General features: G+C 38.1%; 1 protein-coding gene across 3 annotated transcripts in view; it reads right to left on the minus strand.

The window, feature by feature from the left end:
* Positions 1 to 4259: 4259 nt before the first annotated feature.
* Positions 4260 to 20037, minus strand: part of LOC127435663 (serine/threonine-protein kinase BRSK2-like) — a 316801-nt gene continuing 301023 nt past the window's right edge. For 2 of the 3 annotated variants that reach the window (XM_051689298.1, XM_051689297.1), the window contains 4 exons: positions 18713 to 18836; positions 17765 to 17945; positions 16240 to 16329; positions 7635 to 7840 (listed from right to left, as the gene is read on the minus strand). In XM_051689298.1, coding sequence (XP_051545258.1) covers positions 7635 to 7840; positions 16240 to 16329; positions 17765 to 17945; positions 18713 to 18836 — 601 coding nt within the window. Of the gene's footprint in view, positions 7327 to 7634; positions 7841 to 16239; positions 16330 to 17764; positions 17946 to 18712; positions 18837 to 20037 lie in introns of those variants that run through there. The other variant, XM_051689300.1, reaches the window with a different exon arrangement.

Here is a 20037-nt window from a genome sequence, read left to right on the forward strand (position 1 = left end):
CTGAAGCATTCAGAGTTCCTTTCACTGGAACTAAGGGGCCAAGCCCAGCTCCTGAAAAACAACCCCACACCATAATCCCCCTCCACCAAACTTCACAGTTGGCACAATGCAGTCAGACAAGTACCGTTCTCCTGGCAACTGCCAAACCCAGACTCGTCCATCAGATTGCCAGATGGAGAAGCGTGATTCGTCACTCCAGAGAACGCATCTCCACTGCTCTAGAGTCCAGTGGCGGCGTGCTTTACACCACTGCATCCAACGCTTTGCATTGCACTTGGTGATGTATGGCTTGGATGCAGCTGCTCGGCCATGGAAACCCATTCCATGAAGCTCTCTACGCACTGTTCTTGAGCTAATCTGAAGGCCACATGAACTTTGGAGGTCTGTAGCAATTGACTCTGCAGAAAGTTGCCGACCTCTGCGCACTATGCGCCTCAGCATCCGCTGACCCCGCTCTGTCATTTTACGTGGCCTACCACTTCGTGGCTGAGTTGCTGTCATTCCCAATTGCTTTCACTTTGTTATAATACCACTGACAGTTGACTGTGGAATATTTAGTAGCGAGGAAATTTCACAACTGGACTTGTTGCACAGGTGGCATCCTATCACATTACCACGCTGGAATTCACTGAGCTCCTGAGAGCGGCCCATTCTTTCACAAATGTTTGTAGAAGCAGTCTGCATGCCTAGGTGCTTCATGTTATACACCTGTGGCCATGGAAGTGATTGGAACACCTGAATTCAATTATTTGGATGGGTGAGCGAATACTTTTGGCAATATAGTGTATATGTATAATATATCAAATCTATTTAATATATGCACTCCCATATACACTGGCAGCCAAAAGTTTGGAATAATGTACAGATTTTGCTGTTTTGGAAGGAAATTTATACTTTAATTCACCAAAGTGGCATTCAACTGATCACAAAGTATAGTCAGGACATTACTGATTACTGAAAAACAGCACCATCACTATTTGAAAAAAAATCATATTTGATCAAATCTGGACAGGCCCCATTTCCAGCAGCCATCACTTCTCTAGAAACTCGTCAGTCAATCATTGTTTTGAGGAATGAAGGCTTCATTCAAAGACAAAGGACAACTGGCTCTAACAAGGTCAGAAAGAGATGTGGAAGACCAGATGTACAACTAAACAAGAGGATAAGTACATCAGAGTCTCTAGTTTGAGAAATAGACTCCTCACATGTCTTCAGATGACAGCTTCATTGAATTCTACCTGCTCAACACCAGTTTCATGTACAACAGTAAAGAGAAGACTCAGGGGTACAGGCCTCATGTGAAGAATTGCAAAGAAAAAGCCACTTTTGAAACAGAAAAACAAAAAGAAAAGATTAGAGTGGGCAAAGAAACAGACATTGGACAACAGATAATTGGAAAATAGTGTTATGGATCTTAACCCCATTGAGCTTTTGTGGGATCAGCTAGACTGTAAGGTGCGTGAGAAGTGCCGGACAAGACAGCCACATCTATGGCAAGTGCTACAGGAAGCTGTATCTGGACAAACTGACAGCTAGAATGCCAAGAATCTGCAAAATTGTCATTGCTGCATGTGGAGGATTTTTTGATGAGAACTGTTTGAAGTAGTTTAAGAAGTTCTGAACATTTTTTTCAAATTGTAATAGTAATTTTTCACGTTATTAATGTCCTGACTATACATTGTGATCAGTTGAATGCCACTTTGGTGAATAAAAGTACCAATTTCTTTCCATAAGAGCAAAATCTGGACATTATTCCAAACTTTTGGCTGCCAGTGTGTGTGTGTGTGTGTGTGTGTGTGTGTGTATATATATATATATATATATATATATATATATATATATATATATATATATAATTTATTTATTTGTAATGTGAGATCCAGCTTTTGATATTTAAGACCATTGAGGGACTCATACACAACTATTACACAATGTGCAAACATTCACTGATGCTCAAGAAGGCAACACAGTACTATATGCTTATTATACTTTATGTAAATATCTGTTATGTATATTCTGGAGAGCAGTACTAAACAAAATAAAAAAAAAGTTTTATCTCTTATATTTGTATAAATTCTGAAAACTTATGACAAAAAAGGGGAATGCAAATTTGTGCACTCAACTATACAGTATATACTGTATATTAAACACCCGATTAATGAGTCATCAGCTGTCTTTTCTTTGGGTTTCTGTCTTGTTTGTGATCAACAATATAAATCGAGCTATTCTGTGATGTGGCAACTAAAACAGTCATTTGACTCCTAAATGTTTAGGAGCCAATGCCTCCTTAGTCGTTTTTTAGTCTGGAGCCCTGGAATGCATATTTTATTAACTGTAACCCCCCCCCCCATCCAAACCTAACCATCAGTGGAGTAAAATTTCAATTTAGAGGTTAAAATACAACCTCAGAATAGCGCTTGTCACTGATTATGCGAATATGATTACTTCCTGGTCACAATGCGAGATCCGAATCCAGGTCTCCCACACTGATGATGTAACGCGCTTCTGGTCACGCCAAAAGGGAAGGTAAACATGCTGAAGCTGATGCAAAAACATCTGATGGGAGACGGTGCCTCTCAGTAAATCAGCATAATGTGGCCAATCCTAGGGTAACGGAACTCCCGTAAAAGTGTGCACATACTGTATATGTGCAGTGTTCATCTTATTGCTCTGTCAGCTAATTGTTTTCTAAATTGTAATTGTAATTTTTTTTGTTTTATCTTTTTTTTTCTTCCTTTTCTATGTAGCAGATAATAATTTAATTTAAAATCAAAACAATATTTCATGTCCATGGATTGATTTGGCAAGTAACCATGTGATTAATAATGCGGGATAATGTACAGTCAGCCTCTGCTTTACGTTGGAGTCGATTATTTTTATATTATCTGTGTTGGCTGATTAAACAGTTAAATTAAGTTTTATGGTGCATTCCAGACAACTCAAAATTCTCCATCTCCAAAAAAAAACAAAACAAAACTGGTATGGCGCTCAAAGTCAGTCATCAGACTAGATCGATCTAGCGTCCTTTGATGTAATTTTCAAAATGGCATCTGGGTTATGTCAAAGGTAAGACCAAACTTTTAAGTATTTAAAGTATTCTAAACATACGACTCTCACAAACACTCGCTCACTAAAATGCTACATTTTACACACTCTATCAAACACAGAAGGCTACAGACATTCCTATTAATTGAATGAGTTTATTGTTTCAATTTTCTCTCTGAAATTGCTCACAGTTATGATACAAGGGAATTTTTACAACTTTAAATGCATGTTCCTGCTCTGCATGGACAAAGATTGTTTCCATGGTCTGACATTTAGCTTTGTTTTACTGTATAAAATAGGAAAGTTAACAAGAGGTATTGCTTCATTATTGTTTCATTAATACAAGCAGTCTGTAAACTGGGGGTCATGAACATCCAAAACTTTCCTGTTCACGGTACTGAAAAACTAATACTGTGTCACACATTCTGTTTTGTTGCGTTGTGTTGCTTGCAGCGTGGGATTGTTAGAAGAACAGTGACAGCAAAAGATTTAAAGAAAAGGAAAAATCGCAGAGAGGTAAAAAATGGGGGTGAAGGCAAGTGTTTTTTCTTTGTTAAACAAGGAAAGCAGCTCAGAGAAAATAGTGTGATTTTTTTCAGGGATTGTTACAATAAAGCCATGCAAAGAAAATGCGTGCATGCACACAGCAATACAAGTCAAAAGCAAAGAGCAGGAATGACCTTCAAGTTTCCTGAAGACCAAAACATTATATTTACAGTACAACTGATCCAAAAACAGCTTTCTTGTCATCCATTCTACACGCAGAATTATTTGAAGCTGACAGATATCAAGAAGTTCATACCCTTCCCATTCTAAACTACATTCTTAAATGACTGTTAAATCACTTTTTTGTTGGTTTGTTTGTTTTTAGTATACCATTTTGTTCTCTTTTTGAAGCTAGGAAAAGAAAGATTAATTAAGTCCACGGTACTTTTATAAATCAAATACATAAGAACCTGTGTTGCCCTGATACAAACAAACACATTATTGTTGCAAATAAATAACATTAAAGTGATCACATATATATATATATATATATATATATATATTAGTTGAATGATCATAAATAGGGACAGTGATAAAACAGATGTACATAAGAAAAAATACAAAAATATCCACAATGTATTCAACAATTTTGTATCTGCTGTAGTGAACATGAGATATGAACAGAAAAAAAAAAAAAAAAAAACAGACAAATAAAACATTGTATTTAAATGTCTTCTCAAACAGAATAAATTAAACAAATGGCTCCATCACATAATAAATACAGAAATACAATGGTTAAAGAAATAGTTCACCCAAATTAAAATACAAACCTTTAATTAAATATTTCTTTATTTAAATTAGTATTTTATATTGGGGTGAATTATTCCTATATATATATATAAAAAGACTGTGGCAACACAAGATTTAAAATCTGAATCTACAACAGAACTAAACCTAGTGTCACATCTAGACATTTTATTTATTCTTAAGTATGTTCAATCTGTACAACAGAGATTCATTCATAAGGATAAATTCATTCAATACTATTCCCCCCACCCCATTTACAGTCCCAAACCCTCTGAAATCAATATTTCAGTCCTTTTGCAGCAATGATTTAAGATCAAGTGAAGATCATCAAACAAAAACTCATAAAAAAAAATAAAAAAAGACCGTACATGGAAACGATACAATCTGAAATGAGTCCACATCCCATCAGCACAAGCTCTGAAAGTCGTCTTTTCCTTCTTGGTTAGTGTTTCTTTATTATCTCAATGGTCTTTTTTAAATCTGAGTGCAAACATCTTAGAGGTGTGTGTGTGTGTGTGTGTGTGTGTGCTTAAGTCTAGTATTGTGAGAGTATAGCTCTGTACCAAAACTTAGTAAGTCCTTTTAACTTGACACAGCATCTTAAAAATGCTGTGCTCCTACATGAAATGCTAAAAAAAGAAAAGAAAAAGCATGAAACAGTGCAATGGTCAAAGTCACAAAAACACATTTGGTGTGAATATCGCAGCTAACTAGTAATACCAATTGACATTTTAAAAACACGTACACGCACGAAAGCCAGAACTTGAAATGACATTTAATACTCAAGCAAGCCTAATTTTAACTATAGCATGACTGTTTTGTGAAATGAACACCTCCCGAACAGATATTCAAAAATCATAATTTTTCATATGAATCTACCAAGGAGGTCTATAATACCTGGAAAAATCTATCTAATAATATTTGTGATTTAAATGTTGCTTGCAATAAATTTCATTTCGTCAGGGTACATGGTTGTGCTGCGTTCCATTCAAGTTGGAAGAGGGATATTCCTACTTTATTTCTCCGACCATAAATGCATTCCATTCCCCGATATTCGGAACTGCAACACTCCCGTTAGCTTAGCAGGGGTCTGACTCTCATTAGAGATGTCTCCTAGTATCCCAACTGATAAACAATGCTGCAGCGCTAGCATTTGTGCTTCAGGTGTACGATTATCAAAAGAGATTATAATGTTTTATACACCTGTTTCTGCAGGCGTTTGTTAAACAAGCTTTAATATCATGTAATGTGGAAACGAACTCATTTATCCATATTAATTAATAAAGTGAATGTTTATCACTTTGTATATCTCCCTGAGTGTTGACATGTTTATGTGACATCATGCCCCTGCATCTCGGCGAAATTGGAGTTGAGAATTTCGGCACGAGCCTACAAGTTATAATTCTGAATTCAAGATGCATTCCATTGCACTTTTCCTAGTAGGAAGTTGTAAAATCCGACTTTCTGAGTTGAATGGAACGCAGCACTACTTTTCAAAACTTGATCCGACACTGAATGCTCAAGCAGCTTAATTTACACTTAGAAAACTCCTGATCTTGCTATAACAATGCAAAAAGCACTTACCAATTTACTTGAAGTGAAAATCAGTCCTCCTTTCATGTTTAATAAATCAATCGTACGATCATGCAGAACATCTCAGGTTTTTAAATCCATAAGGATCTCTTTCTCAACAGCAATGCCAGCAGTGATAACAGCCGACTCGTCAGCAAGATCTCACACTCTTCGCTTTCAAATTACGTACATCACTTAAAGCGTGATTGTGTCACTCAAGGCCAGTTAGAAGGCCTCGACCGGGACATATCCTAAAGATCACACCCACCAAGAACAAATAAATCAATCTGATTGGCTGATGAATCTGACAATCTGACATTAGATGCGCATTCATTTGCACTGTTGAGGGACTCTGTGGAAATTCTGAAGGCCTGAGGGGGTGGAGCTCAGACTCATGCACTGCTTCAGGCATGTCACGCTTCGCTTGTAAGCATCAAGGAATAAATTCTGACTGGATAAACTTTTCATTTTTCTCTGTTTGTTTATAGATTAATTAAGAGTGGAAAGTGATTAAAATATATAGATAAAAAGGTGATTGAGGATGAAAGGATGAAAAATATTTATTTATTTGGCATGTTAGGCCAGCAGAGAAGACTTTGCTGGCCCTGAGAATTCACCACTGGTGTGAACGGACCCTGAGGCAGAATCCGAAATGAAACCTCTTAAGTCACTGATCTGAAACTCTCTTAATAAGCAGCAACTTTGTTCATCATACCAACGGTGCTCCTCACATTAGCACACTGGAAACTCGAATCACAATTGATTTCAATAGAGTTTGCCGTTAGCATGTTGCTAATCTAACGCTGTGATACTCTAATAAGCATAAAAACCACATAGTAAACACAAATATTAGGTAAAATAGTAAATTTTTTATTAGACTTACATAGTTTTATTGATATTTTTGGTATTGAATAAATTATAAGTCAATTTATAATTAGCATTTCTTTGCCTCATCCACCATCTTGTGTAGACTTTTTATTTTTTATTTTTTTTTGCAATGGGGCTTGTTGTAATGCATTCTAGGATTCCCTTCTCCACAAAAGATACACGCGGCCTACCTTTTGGAACAGACTTTACGTCAGGAGCACACCTATGATAAAATGCTGCCTCTTTAGATAGCTCCCTAAGTTTTGGAACAGAGCCTGTGTATGTGTAGGTGTGAACAGGTTAGAGTACTGAGAGGATGGTAAGGGAGCACATAGTCTGTAGAACAGGAAAGTGTGTATTTGTATTTTAGTCCTCATCAAGCACAGAAACACCAAAGAGTGGGAAGGGAAGAGTATGATGAAGGATGAAGCGTCCATTTTCTTGGTAACCTGCTTGTTCATCTTGAAAAGTGTCTTCGGTCAATTAATGTCCGTCATGGGATGCACATGGAATTGGGGGTGGAGTTTTAATACGTTTTCTGTATAATTCCTGGTAGCAAACACAAGCCATCACAAAGGTAAGGAAAATAAGTCACACATTAAGACATGAAAATATCAGGGGTAGCATCAACAAAACAAAAAAAAAAGGGGGGGGGGGGGGGGGGGGAAGAGCGGGGAAGATGGGGAAATGTGTCTGAATTTGTGTTAGTCAGTTAAACAGTTTTTCATTATTCATTCTTTATAGTCATTCCATCATACAAAAGTTTTTCCAAGTATAAATTCCATCATGTCTTAGATTATGTACATTTTTGAGTGCTTGTAGGTAAGTATGTTTGAAAAAGCTTGATTTGATTGGTTTTAGGGCTGCTCCTTTATCCCAACCACTAGCTTGGCATTGTCCCTGGGGTTGCCTGCTAGGAATTTAGAGTCACTAGGATGAGGGTCGTGGCGATGGGCATTTGGTGGGTATCTGTTGGCCATGCCAGGTGGAACAGGCACCTGGCCATTCTTCTCGTCTGAAAAAAGTTGTTTAATTACGTCAAAGAAGTTACTCAATGGGCTGCCTAGGTACACAGACAGGAAGAAAAGGAAGAAAGAGAAAACAAATAGAGAAATGAACAATGGGTTCACACAAGGAGAAGTGGACAGAGAGGGAAAATGTGAGGGAAAAGGAACTTTGAGGGCCACATTAATTGGAAATTCCGTATAAGATATGGGGATATGATAGCAAAAATCTGCTTAAAATAAGCTTTTAGCTAGTCCATGCTGGTTTAAATGGTTTACAGTTGGACTACCAGCTGGTGAGGATGGGCCACCTTGCTGAGCTGGTAGACCACCTTGGACCTGCAATAAACCAACTACAATGGTCCAAAAACCATCTTGACCCCTTAAGCTGGTATGGCCTGGTTTTTCCAGCAGGTTCCTTGACCAAGAACCCCAACAACATCTTGTTAAAAAGCTAAAAAGTTCCAAAACACAGCTGCCAGCTCTGGTTATAGCTAAGGATGCACCGATCCAATACCTGAATTGATATTGGCCCCGATGCTGACGTTTTTAGCTGGATCGGGTATCGGTCTGACGAGACTGATCCAAATCTGGTTCCGCATGTTAATAATGAGTGTTACCATCAAGCTCCAGAAATGACAAGAAAAGAACCATAAAAATACCATTAATGTAGTCCATATAACTCATGCGTTTTATTCAGTCTCTTAAAGCCATACAATAGTTTTGTGAATCACAAATAAATATACAGTCTGCATGCGCAGCACGCTTTACTGAATGAGTGCTGCTCGTTTGACACACTCATAGCACCTGCAGGGCTTATGAGGCACTGCTATTTTTAATGGTCTCAGAACTGTGTGCAATATTTGAGCGTTCCACACAAACTCCATCCCAGATGTACTGTAGATGCTTCATAGTTTGGTTTGTTTAAAACATGCATTGATAAATGCACAGAAGAGCATTTCACCAGATTTTGAATTAGAAGTTAAACTACTGTGAACTAGCCAACCAAACACGTCTTGTGCTAGTTTCATGTCACTCTGCTGTCTCTTTCTTCTCACAAACAAATCAAGTCTTCTTGTTAGGCCTGGTATCGATGCCCTTTTCACGCATCAATAATCAGAAGATTTTCTTGATGATTATCGATATACAGTGCATCTGGAAAGTATTCACAGCGCTTCAATTTTTCCATATTTGTTATGTTACAGCCTTATTCCAAAATGGATTAAATTCATTATTTTCCTCAAAATTCTACAAACAATACCCCATAATGACAACGTGAAAAGTTTGTTTGAAATCTTTGCAAATTTATTAAAAATAAAAAACGAAAAAAAATCACATGTACATAAGTATTTACAGCCTTTGCTCAATACTTTGTTGAAGCACCTTTGGCACCAATTACAGCCTCAAGTCTTTTTAAGTATGATGCTACAAGCTTTGCACACCTATTTTTGGGCGGTTTCTCCCATTCTTCTTTGCTGGACCTCTCAAGCTCCATCAGGTTGGATGGGGAGCATCGGTGCTCAGCCATTTTCTGATCTCTCCTGAGATGTTCAATCAGGTTCAAGTCTGGGCTCTGGCTGGGCCACTCAAGGACATTCACAGAGTTGTCCCGTAGCCACTCCTTTGTTATCTTGGCTGTGTGCTTAGGGTCGTTGTCCTGCTGGAAGATGAACCTTCGCCCCAGTCTGAGGTCCAGAGCGCTCTTGAGCAGGTTTTCATCAAGGATGTCTCTGTACATTGCTGCATTCATCTTTCCCTCGATCCTGACTAGTCTCCCAGTTCCTGCTGCTGAAAAACATCCCCACAGCATGATGCTGCCACCACCATGCTTCACTGTAGGGACGGTATTGGCCAGGTGATGAGCGGTGCCTGGTTTCCTCCAGACATGATGCTTGCTATTCAGGCCAAAGAGTTCAATCTTTGTTTCTCATGGTCTGAGAGTCCTTCAGGTGCCTTTTGGCAAACTCCAGGTGGGCTGTCATGTGCCTTTTACTGAGGAGTGGCTTCCGTCTGGCCACTCTACCATACAGGCCTGATTGGTGGAGTGCTGCAGAGATGGTTGTTCTTCTGGAAGGTTCTCCTCTCTCCACAGAGAAATGCTAGAGCTCTGTCAAAGTGACCATTGGGTTCGTTGGTCACCTCCATGACTAAAGCCCTTCTTCCCCGATTGCTCAGTTTGGCCAGGCGGCCAACTCTAGGAAGAGTCCTGGTGGTTCCAAACTTCTTCCATTTACGGATGATGGAGGCCACTGTGCTCATAGGGACCTTCAATGCTGCAGACATTTTTCTGTACCCTTCCCTAGATCTGTGCCTCGATACAATCCTGTCTCGGAGGTCTACAGACAATTCCTTGGACTTCATGGCTTGGTTTGTGTTCTGACATGCACTGTTAACTGTGGGACATTATATAGACAGGTGAATTTACCACAAGTGGACTCCAATCAAGTTGTAGAAACATCTCAAGGATGATCAGTGGAAACAGGATGCACCTGAGCTCAATTTTGAGTGTCATGGTAAAGGCTGTGAATACATATGTACATGTGATTTCTTCGTTTTTTATTTTTAATAAATTTGCAAAGATTTCAAACAAACTTCTTTCACGTTGTCATTAGGGGGGATTGTTTGTAGAATTTTGAGGGAAATAATGAATTTAATACATTTTGGAATAAGGCCGTAACATAACAAAATGTGGAAAAAGTGAAGCGCTGTGAACACTTTCTGGATGCACTGTATATAGGGATTTGTTTAGACATCATTTGGGCTGCTCGTTGCACAATAATCTTTGTCTTTTGAAACATTTTTCTTTGGTAAAGTATGAGCAGCAGGATAAAATAAAGGGGGTTGCACACCGAACGCATCTGGCGGACGACATGGCACATTTAAAAATTCTAAACAATTATTTTCTATGAAGGTAGGCATACACCACCAACGCTCAGCGTCAAAATTCTGCAGTGCCACGGAGCGCAACTCGCATAGTTTTCCATTAAATTCGACCCAAATAATTATCAAAGGACAAAGATTATTTATTCTAGCCATCACTGGATGATATATTATGTATAAGTATCTTTCATAGAGCCTACACAGTGTATTTTCAGTGGTCAAAATGTCATTTTGTGGTTTGACAGCTTGAATGAAAGACCTACTTTAGGCTGCATACAGAGAAATTGCATAAAAAACGTCGGCAACAGAGAAATTGCATAATAAACGTCAGCATTTCTAATCGTTCAGTTTGCGCAGTTTCACCAGTTTCACACACTAACCTGCAAACTCATCAACGTCACTTTGTTCATTCTTGAAGAAGTACAAAAACTGCCATCTGTACCCCTTCAGATCGTCCTGTGTGTGTGTGATACCTGTGACCAGCTTCAGTCAAATTTATATCACCCTCTTGTGGTCTCCCAACACTATTACAAAAGACTGTTAAACAGAGGCCAACTGAGTGAATTGGAAAGCACGCAAATTAGGCTTCTAATTTAAATGATGGCTAATTTGAATAAATAGATGCCTAAAAAATCTATAGATATATATATATCGATATAAATAAATAATATAATGAAAATAACATGTCAATCAAAAATTGGTATATCGATATTTTATGATAATCCTACTTTTATTTCACCAAAAGAAACGCCTGAGGGTTTTAAAGTTAAGAAATTACTACTGAAATATTTTACTATTGTATAATAAAATTCTAATATGTAGTAATAATATTATTATAATTATTATTTTACAAATTACAATAATATTTATGTTCACTGGGTTCTAAAATATAACTGTGTGATTGAAAAGTGGACTGATATCCTGTTACTAAAGTGAACACAGAAGAGATCTGAATTCTGAATCCAACAAAGAAATGTTTAAAGAGAACTGCATTCTTTTCTACAGAATACTTTTACTGAAATTACTTGTAATTTTGCTACTGCATTATCCAGTAGATTAACAATAACAATAAAGGTTTTCTTAAGAGGAAGTTTTTATCTAATTGTTTTTTTAATGAAATAATTATGAAATAACGTGCAGTTAGTGGACACATAGAAGAGTACCCCTAATCAGTTCCACACTGTGAGGTACAGTATATATTCTAAACTGATTAAGAAAAAACAACACTGGTATCGGATCGGCATCGGTATTGACCAATACCGAGAGTTCAGGTCTTGGAATCGGACTGGGAGAGAAAAGTTATATCTGTGCATCCCTAGTTTTAGCTGGATTTTCCAGCAATAACCATTGATATGGCTTATTTGGCGCCATATAGCCTACATAAGAAGGGCTAGATAATTAAAAATGTATCTAATCTAATGAGTGAAATGATGCAGCATCTGCTCATCAAAGTCACTGCAGAGAGAATGGCATGTACAGTAGATCAGTCAGGAAACCCAACATGTGGGCAGCATTCTCCCTTTAATCTTCATTCTTTTCAGCTTCCAAAGTCACAAAAGCCTACAAACTGTCTTCTGTCCAGTTCAATTACATGTTACATTAGGGTGCAAAATGTTAAGTTGATTCCCAGAAGTTAGGAAGTGAACAGCCAATCAGATTGCAACTGGTGATTTAAAAAAAAAAGCTCTTGCCATTTGTTTGCAATATACATCAGACAGTCAATGAACGGAGACCAGCCTTGAGCAAACACTGACTGAAAGAGAAAATCTCATTCAATGTACTTGATTTAGGATACTGCCCGATTTAAACGCACACATGTACACAAATCGACACACAGAGTCCATGCACAGTTTCACATATTCAAGCACACATCAAACTTTCAGGAGTTACACAACTATTTACAGTGAGGTCCAAAAGTGTAAGACCATTAGTGAAAATGCGATGTAGAATTTTTAAAGTGTGTTTCATTACTAATCATAATATCAGCATAACAATTTCAGTAAAAATTTGCATTGAAAAGTTAACATGAACTTAGAATTTCTTAGTATTTGGTACTGTATGTCCCCCTTTTGCTTTAATGACAGTATGCACTTGAGTTTGGTCAGTGTTTAGATTTGCTTACATTTTATTAATGACCTAAACATAATACAGAATGCTGAATATTTCTTCTTCATTTTAGACCATAACTTTTCTGCTTTAAAGGTTTAAAAAAATAAAAATAAAAATAAAAATAAAAATAAATAAATGTTCTGTTTATTTTCAGGTTTGAAAGGGATTTTAAATCTAAAATTTTTATATTTGGTATATATTTCAGACTTTTGGACCGCATTGTACAAAGTATGTAACAGTGGCCAGTTTTTGTTGTGCAGTTTTTAACAACGTGGTTTGCAAGTGTATTAAGTGAACTCAAAACATCACTAGAACAGAAAGTACCAAGCCCACTAACTGCTCATATTACTGCTTGTGAATAATGTTGTTTGAAAAGGGGTGAAATTGAAAGAATATTAAGTGGTGTAATTTTAAGGGATTCAAGTGATAGAAAAATGTGGTGGACCTAATACAGTAAAAATAAATGGTGTGGTGAAAATGGTGTCTTTAAGGCAACAAGAGTCTTACCACACTTTGACTTTGAGACTTTACCAGTTTTTGCAGTAGATTGAATGTTCTCTGGATACATGTGTGAGAGAGAAACAAACATGTATAAATGGCACACAACTACTGTAAATCAGTAGAGCCTGAAATTCCCTGAAACTGGTATATAAATCGGATAAGCGCATTAGCTCATTGGAGGCACTACGAACACTCTTCATCATGCCAAAGTGAAGCAAATAAGCAACTTCCAATTAAAAATCATAGGGCAAGATGTCTTCATCTAGACTAGATTAGGAGCGAAAGGACTTCAATTGGGTGGTTATTAGACAAGTGTGCATGAATATGCCTAATTATGCTTGTTTGGAATAAAGTGCTTAGTTTTATGAAACCGAAGAATACCAGAAGGGTAGTTATTTACATCTACACACACATACACACAAACCCATAACTGCCCCCCACACTATTACATTATAAAATCAGTGAGGAACAGTGGGTGTAAACTGACTCCGATGAGTACATGCCATTCATCTGTGCAGTGCTGTAGTGTATTCAAACCACAGTGAGTCATACAGCACTGAATGAGTGCAATGAATGACGTGTTTGAGTGACAAAGAGAGATGAAAGACAACCAAGGAAGGACAAGAGAAGGTGAGCATGGGGACAGAGAGCAAGGAATTAAGGAGGAGAGAGGAGGCATATCTACTCTCTTAAGATGGCCTGTGATGTCTTTCTGTTGCCCAACACTCCCTGAAATCACTCCAAAGTAGCAGTAAAAACTGCTGAGCTGAACTGATAGAGATTTCCATGACTTTTCCATGACTATCAAGATTGTATCAATTTTAAAGACTTTTCCAGTGTGGGAAATCACAATTTTAAAATTCCCTTATATTTCCAGGTTTTCCATGACCAGTGGGAACCCTGTGTGCTAGTTTCATGTTACTCTGCTGTCTCTTTCTTCTCACAAAATAATTAAAACTCAAATTCATTGAGATTAAAATTTCATGTCTATTTATTTATTTGTCAAGCAGCTGTGTAATGAACAGGATAATTTACAGTCAGCCAGTTATTATCAGAAAACAAACAATAGCTAGATACAATGGACGGCTGACTGTACATTGTCCTTTAATTATGTGTACGTCTGTATAGTAAAGATAGGCCAATAATTAAATATTTTGAGACTGAGAATAGTAACCTTAATTATGCATACATATACTATAGAATACTATAGGCTCAATTTTGAATGCAACCGTTGATGCAGCAAAGTTGTAACTAACTGTAAATGAATAATCTTTGCAATCATGCATTAAACCTTTGAAATGATTTGATTTCTTTTGAGTGTTGATCAAATACTTGGAAAAGGTCAAGTTATCAAGCTGCAACTAAATATCCTTGAAGTTAAATTTCATTGCCAGCAGATACTGATACATGATGTTCTGGTGTGCATTTGATAATTAAAACCTCATACGTTGAGTCACATTGATATTTGATGTTCATCTATCAGACCAGTAGAGGGAGCTGTTATCAGGGAGATGGTTGGGTCACAGTCAAACAGCATCTTGAGGAGGATTTGCACAGGGAGAACAGAGAAGCTAGAAAGAAAAGCATTTGTCTTTTCTTGTTATATCAGCAATTGCGGATCTACATACTTCGCAAACCACATAATCAAGAGTTGTTGAGCTTAGAAGATCTGTATAAAAAAGCTTTCCAAAATGTAATATTGTACTGTAATTTCCCTGTTTTGTCTTTTATGTGCTTTGATTTATTTAGCACAATGTCTGGCTGATCAGACTGATGGACGTTTGTTGACATTTTACTGAAAATTTGCATTGAAAGTGACTTAGTTAATTGCGGGGGTCCACCGTTTATTAGTTTATTTACAGTTCATTGCCATGGAGCAACCTGGGATTGGATCTTTTTGAAGGACATGACTGTGGCAAGAGCAGGACTGTGATTTCAGTAACAGTTCAGTTTTTGGGTTACCCCAACCTAGAAATGTAAGCAAAGCGTAGTTCTAGCAGGAAGACCTCTGGATTCATCTATCAGGCATGTCATCCAATCACAATACAGCTCCGCTTTAAAAGCCAGACAGCTGTCTCTCATTGTTCGCATACTTTCGTGTTTTTACCCCCCATCCCACCCAATCTCCACCAGTTTAGGTCCCGTCCTGGGCGGGGTCCACTTCCCTGCCGTCATTGCCTCCGGCAGGATCTGATGGTTCAAGCAGCATCTGAGCGCTGAACCATAGGATGGGGCTTATGCCAAATGATATAAGCATCTTTTCATTTGTATTAATTTCAATAATCTCGAGTCTTTCTGATAAAACTGTATTTGCAGCCAGAACATTACCAGCCCTGATCCATCACCTAACAAGGACACAGTCTCCAGGAACTAGAAATCTTAAGCTGAGGTGCTCACAATTGGAGAATTGCCAGGGAAATCTATTAATAGTGTTGTTTGAGAAATAGGAGCAGCGGTGTGGCCGAAGGGCATCAGTACGAATTGGTAACATCCATATCAAGCATCAACAGGAGCTTGCTTTAGGGCAGGATTATGTGGAATTGTGGAGAATAGTGTGATGTTGAGTGGTGGTGTGCTGTGGATGAGGAGTCAGGGGACATTCATGATAGAGGGGGTTGGGGGTGGGAGTGTAAAGACCAAAGTATACTTCGGTTGCAGGCATTGGTGTTTGGAACGTGCACAGTATGCGTGACGCAAAGTTCATTATTAGCACAGTCTGTGTGGACTGTCCGCATGTAGCCCAGCTTTTCTCAAAACTTCTTGTCTGTGCGCATTGTCCGCACATGCGCCTGTCGTTGACTGTACTAAAAGTGTATCATAAAACAGTCGAACACATTTGTATTCGCTTGCTCAAAAGAGTATACTTTGAAAGGCAACATGGTTGACTGGGCACTTAACAGGCATTTCAGAGGATGGGGATCAGGGGAAGAGGGTGGGAGAAGGGAAGGGAAGGGGGATTTCTACTCACCAGAGAGCTGTTGGACCCCTGGCTGGTCATGTGTGCTTAACAACTGTGCCTGAATCGTCTCTACCACACGTTTAAAACGCCGGCTTGGACCTGTGACAAAATGTAGTAGGTTACAGAACGTTAAAGGATACAAGCCTGTAGCTGGTTGCAAGAAAACCCTTAAGATAGGAAAAAGTGACTGTAGTTTTCTTAACTATGGGGCTTTCATGCAACTGGGCCCTGGCATAAAATGGTTTGAAAAGCATTTTCTGAAAGCACTGAATGAAAGCACTAATGAAAGCATTGAAGAGACTTCCAAAATGAATGCATTCCAGCTACTTCCTTTGCAACCAATTGATTGATTGAAAAGACACACAACGAACACACAATGACATTTGTGAATGACTCCTAGACATAAAAGGCTGCTCAAAGAAATCCAAATTAGGATGCTCACGAACCCTTGAAGCCTTACGGGAACCTGACATGAATTTATTGTAAAACTATTTGTAACCTGTTCTTCCACTACTTCCTATCACAACATGGTGGACAACAACATTATTTAACATCCTGGACTATATACTGCAGTAGATAAGTGCTTCTGTTGCCACTATCTGTGGGAGACATAATGGATATTAATGGCAGAAAATAAGGGAGAATGATGCATTAGCCAATATACTGTAATGCGTTTTTAGGTGTTCTATTTATCTGCCATTGTTGTTGCGACATCTGCAATTTACTGATGGGGTCATTAGTGCGTGTACAAGGATGTCTGCCGTAACATTGTCTTAGGAGCGATAAGGCAGTTGGAGGATTCTCTGAAAATGTTTCCAAGGATTGTACTTTAGAGGCTGGTGAGAAGATTCCTTCTGAATAGCTTCCTGTAGAGCAAACAAGTCTAAGACGGTTGTGTCAAGATGATAATCCTCAAGTTGGCACATACAGTGATTAGTTCTTCCTCTTGTTGCAGGAGTTCTTGTTGTAACAGGCAGAATGATAAAAACCTTATGTGCCCTTCCTCCAATCAGATTACAGCTTGCCAAATCAAGAAAGTGTTTCCATTTTTATGTGCAATATGAATCAGACTGTCAAGGAACAGACTGTGGGTGGACTGTGGGCATGCTGTCTAAGGGTAAGACCACCCCTTCCCTTAACTCTACCCTGAACCTCACCCGCCTAACCTTAAACTTTGCCCTAACTCTACCGTGATCCTTAGGAGAGTTTTGGAGAATAAGGTCCATCTATACACAACCATCTACACCTAATGTTAGTGCTCTACAAAAGAGAGAGCTCTCTTCATTTTCCAATTTAAAACCAATGGTCATGTTGAAGCCATCATTTAAAAAAAGGTTATCCTGCTGAAATTTGTGAAATTACCATATAAGAAACTTGATGACATGAGAAAAGTGAATTGTCTCTCTCCTTTACCTGCGGCTATTACCTCACTCATTACCCAATGTGCTCATGTTCTAAAGGCTTTGCTGATTGGCTGTAAAGTTAGATGGGTGGTTATGTAAAAATGGGGGTTAATAATGGTTGCTGTGGTTACCTGAGAGCAGAGTGAAGGTGACTGAATAGATGCCATTCTCCTTGGTGGCTGCAGTGCTCTCTGTGTACGTAATGTCTACCTGGAACTTGACTGGCTTTTGGAAAACGGTAGGACCGGCGGTGGATTTGTACTCAGCTCGAAAACTTGTCTGGGAGACAACACTGTGACTGAGGCTGGGTATCTGAGGAAGGGAAGAAAGCAAATAATCCATTCACTGTAAATTACAATAGAATCCCAATCCTGACACTCTGAAGCATGTGTTTCTTAATTATGGGCACTTTGGCTCTGTGTACTTTAGAAAATAAACTGTTAAATTCATATACTAAAAATAAAAATATGAAATATGAAATATGAGATATGATACATTTAATAATAATCAACTAAAAGTCCTAAAGTCCAAGAGTAAGAAAGCTCAAAGTTGAAGAAAAACCCACCTACGAACAACTTGTATGGAATTGTTCAGTTGAAGAAAACTTGTAAAAGAGCGGCTTCCTTTTTTTATTAAAGTTTTTTTATAATTGAAAGTCAGGAAAGCATCACTAATCCATGAAAAGTCACTTTCACAAACTGTCGAGCACACATTTACACCACTTGCAGGTCTAAATGGCACACCAACTCCTCAACAAACCACTCGAGGCACAACATCTATATGCTAATGATCCATGCCCTACTATGATTTTCCGTTGACCTCTAATGAAAGAGGCAGTGCGAGGAGGATGGAAACATCACAGACAAGCATTTTATAGAATTGAAACACAAATCAAAAAGGTGTTTGCAAATGTGAAAACACTGGCTTCCGGCAAAGCCTATCAAAACTGTTGTGATGGGCAAAGCCTTCCAATCTGATAGCGCAAAAACAATGTAGAAGCATATATTCAAATATTCATAACTGCAGTTCACAATGGAGGGATGGAATGGGATTGGAGACATGCGGAAGAGACTGCTTACCGAGAGAAAGGCATGAACGATGTCGGCTTTTATAGAGCTCAGTGGTTTGTCCTTAATAACAATGAAGATCTGTTCCTCTTTTTCCAAGTTGATGAAGTTACCAAACCAAGATTTTTTGGCAAGTCTGCAGAGAGGGAGAGAGAAAGAGAGCGAAGTAGGAAAACCTTCTTTCTAAAAGTCAGCAGGGGACACAAGAGCAGTCCTCATCCAAGCTCAGAATAAGATTGATCATATGGCGCTTTGCAAAATAAATTGATGTTGAATAATTCATAAAAGGGAATATGAAGAACAGCAAATAGTAGAGTGAAGACGTCTACCACAAATTAACACAATGAACTTTGCCAGAGGTCAGCTTGATGTAGAGTTATGATGGTGGAGATAATAACCCAATTAAGAGACGCTCATCAAGCTAAAGAAAACTTTTGAACAAGTGTATACTGGGTGCTCTAGTTAATGAAGATTATTAAAGCACTGGTTCTCAACTGGATTTGCTTTAGGACCCAAATTTTACATTGGACATCAAGTGGTGAGCCAACACACTACTAGAATTGTTGTAATGTCAATAAAATAAAACATTAAAATGTATTAAAATTACCATGATATGTGTTGGACCAACAAAATACACTTATTAGCATGTTTGGTTTCTAAATGTCTCTTGGTTTCATGCTCTCGGCAGCCAATAATTCATATCATAAAATACATTGTGGTCAACACAAATCATGCTTACCCTTGATACAATCAGTCTGGGTCATATTTTCTTTGACCTGGCATAGATTTTTCACGGTTTTTGAAGATGATGATGTCACACAACCTCTCCATGTTGGCATCTGTCTAATTTGTCTAGCTTATACCAATTGACAGATGAATTTGTGCCAAAATACCATTAGATATAAATACCATATATCCATTTGATTGGATGCACTGCAATGGACATGAACAGAAAAAGGTCAAACATATGGGAAGCAATTTCACCTGCCTTTTAAAAGTTTAAAAGCCTATTTATTTTGCTATCCCAACTATGCTAGATTATATGTTTAGTTTCATTTTATTATTGGCATTTAGCATTGTTTTTTCTCTGCTGTCAACGACCTACACTAACAGACCTACCAGTTAGAACTACTGATTTAAAGCTTCTCTAATAATGGCAAATCGACTTAACACCCTGGTGTTTTCACTAGCTGCTGCAATTTTTTCATTGTTTTAAATATAAAGGAATAACCATTTGTCTAAACATAAGTGTAGCTTTAAAAAGCTTCCGTCGGCCAGAGTCGTGTATCAACAAAGCACAGTCGCTCACAACTGAGCTTCCAGAAACTGATTTATGG

Source organism: Myxocyprinus asiaticus, chromosome 46 (genome assembly GCF_019703515.2).
Source record: "Myxocyprinus asiaticus isolate MX2 ecotype Aquarium Trade chromosome 46, UBuf_Myxa_2, whole genome shotgun sequence".
Classification (NCBI taxonomy): Eukaryota; Metazoa; Chordata; class Actinopteri; order Cypriniformes; family Catostomidae; genus Myxocyprinus; species Myxocyprinus asiaticus.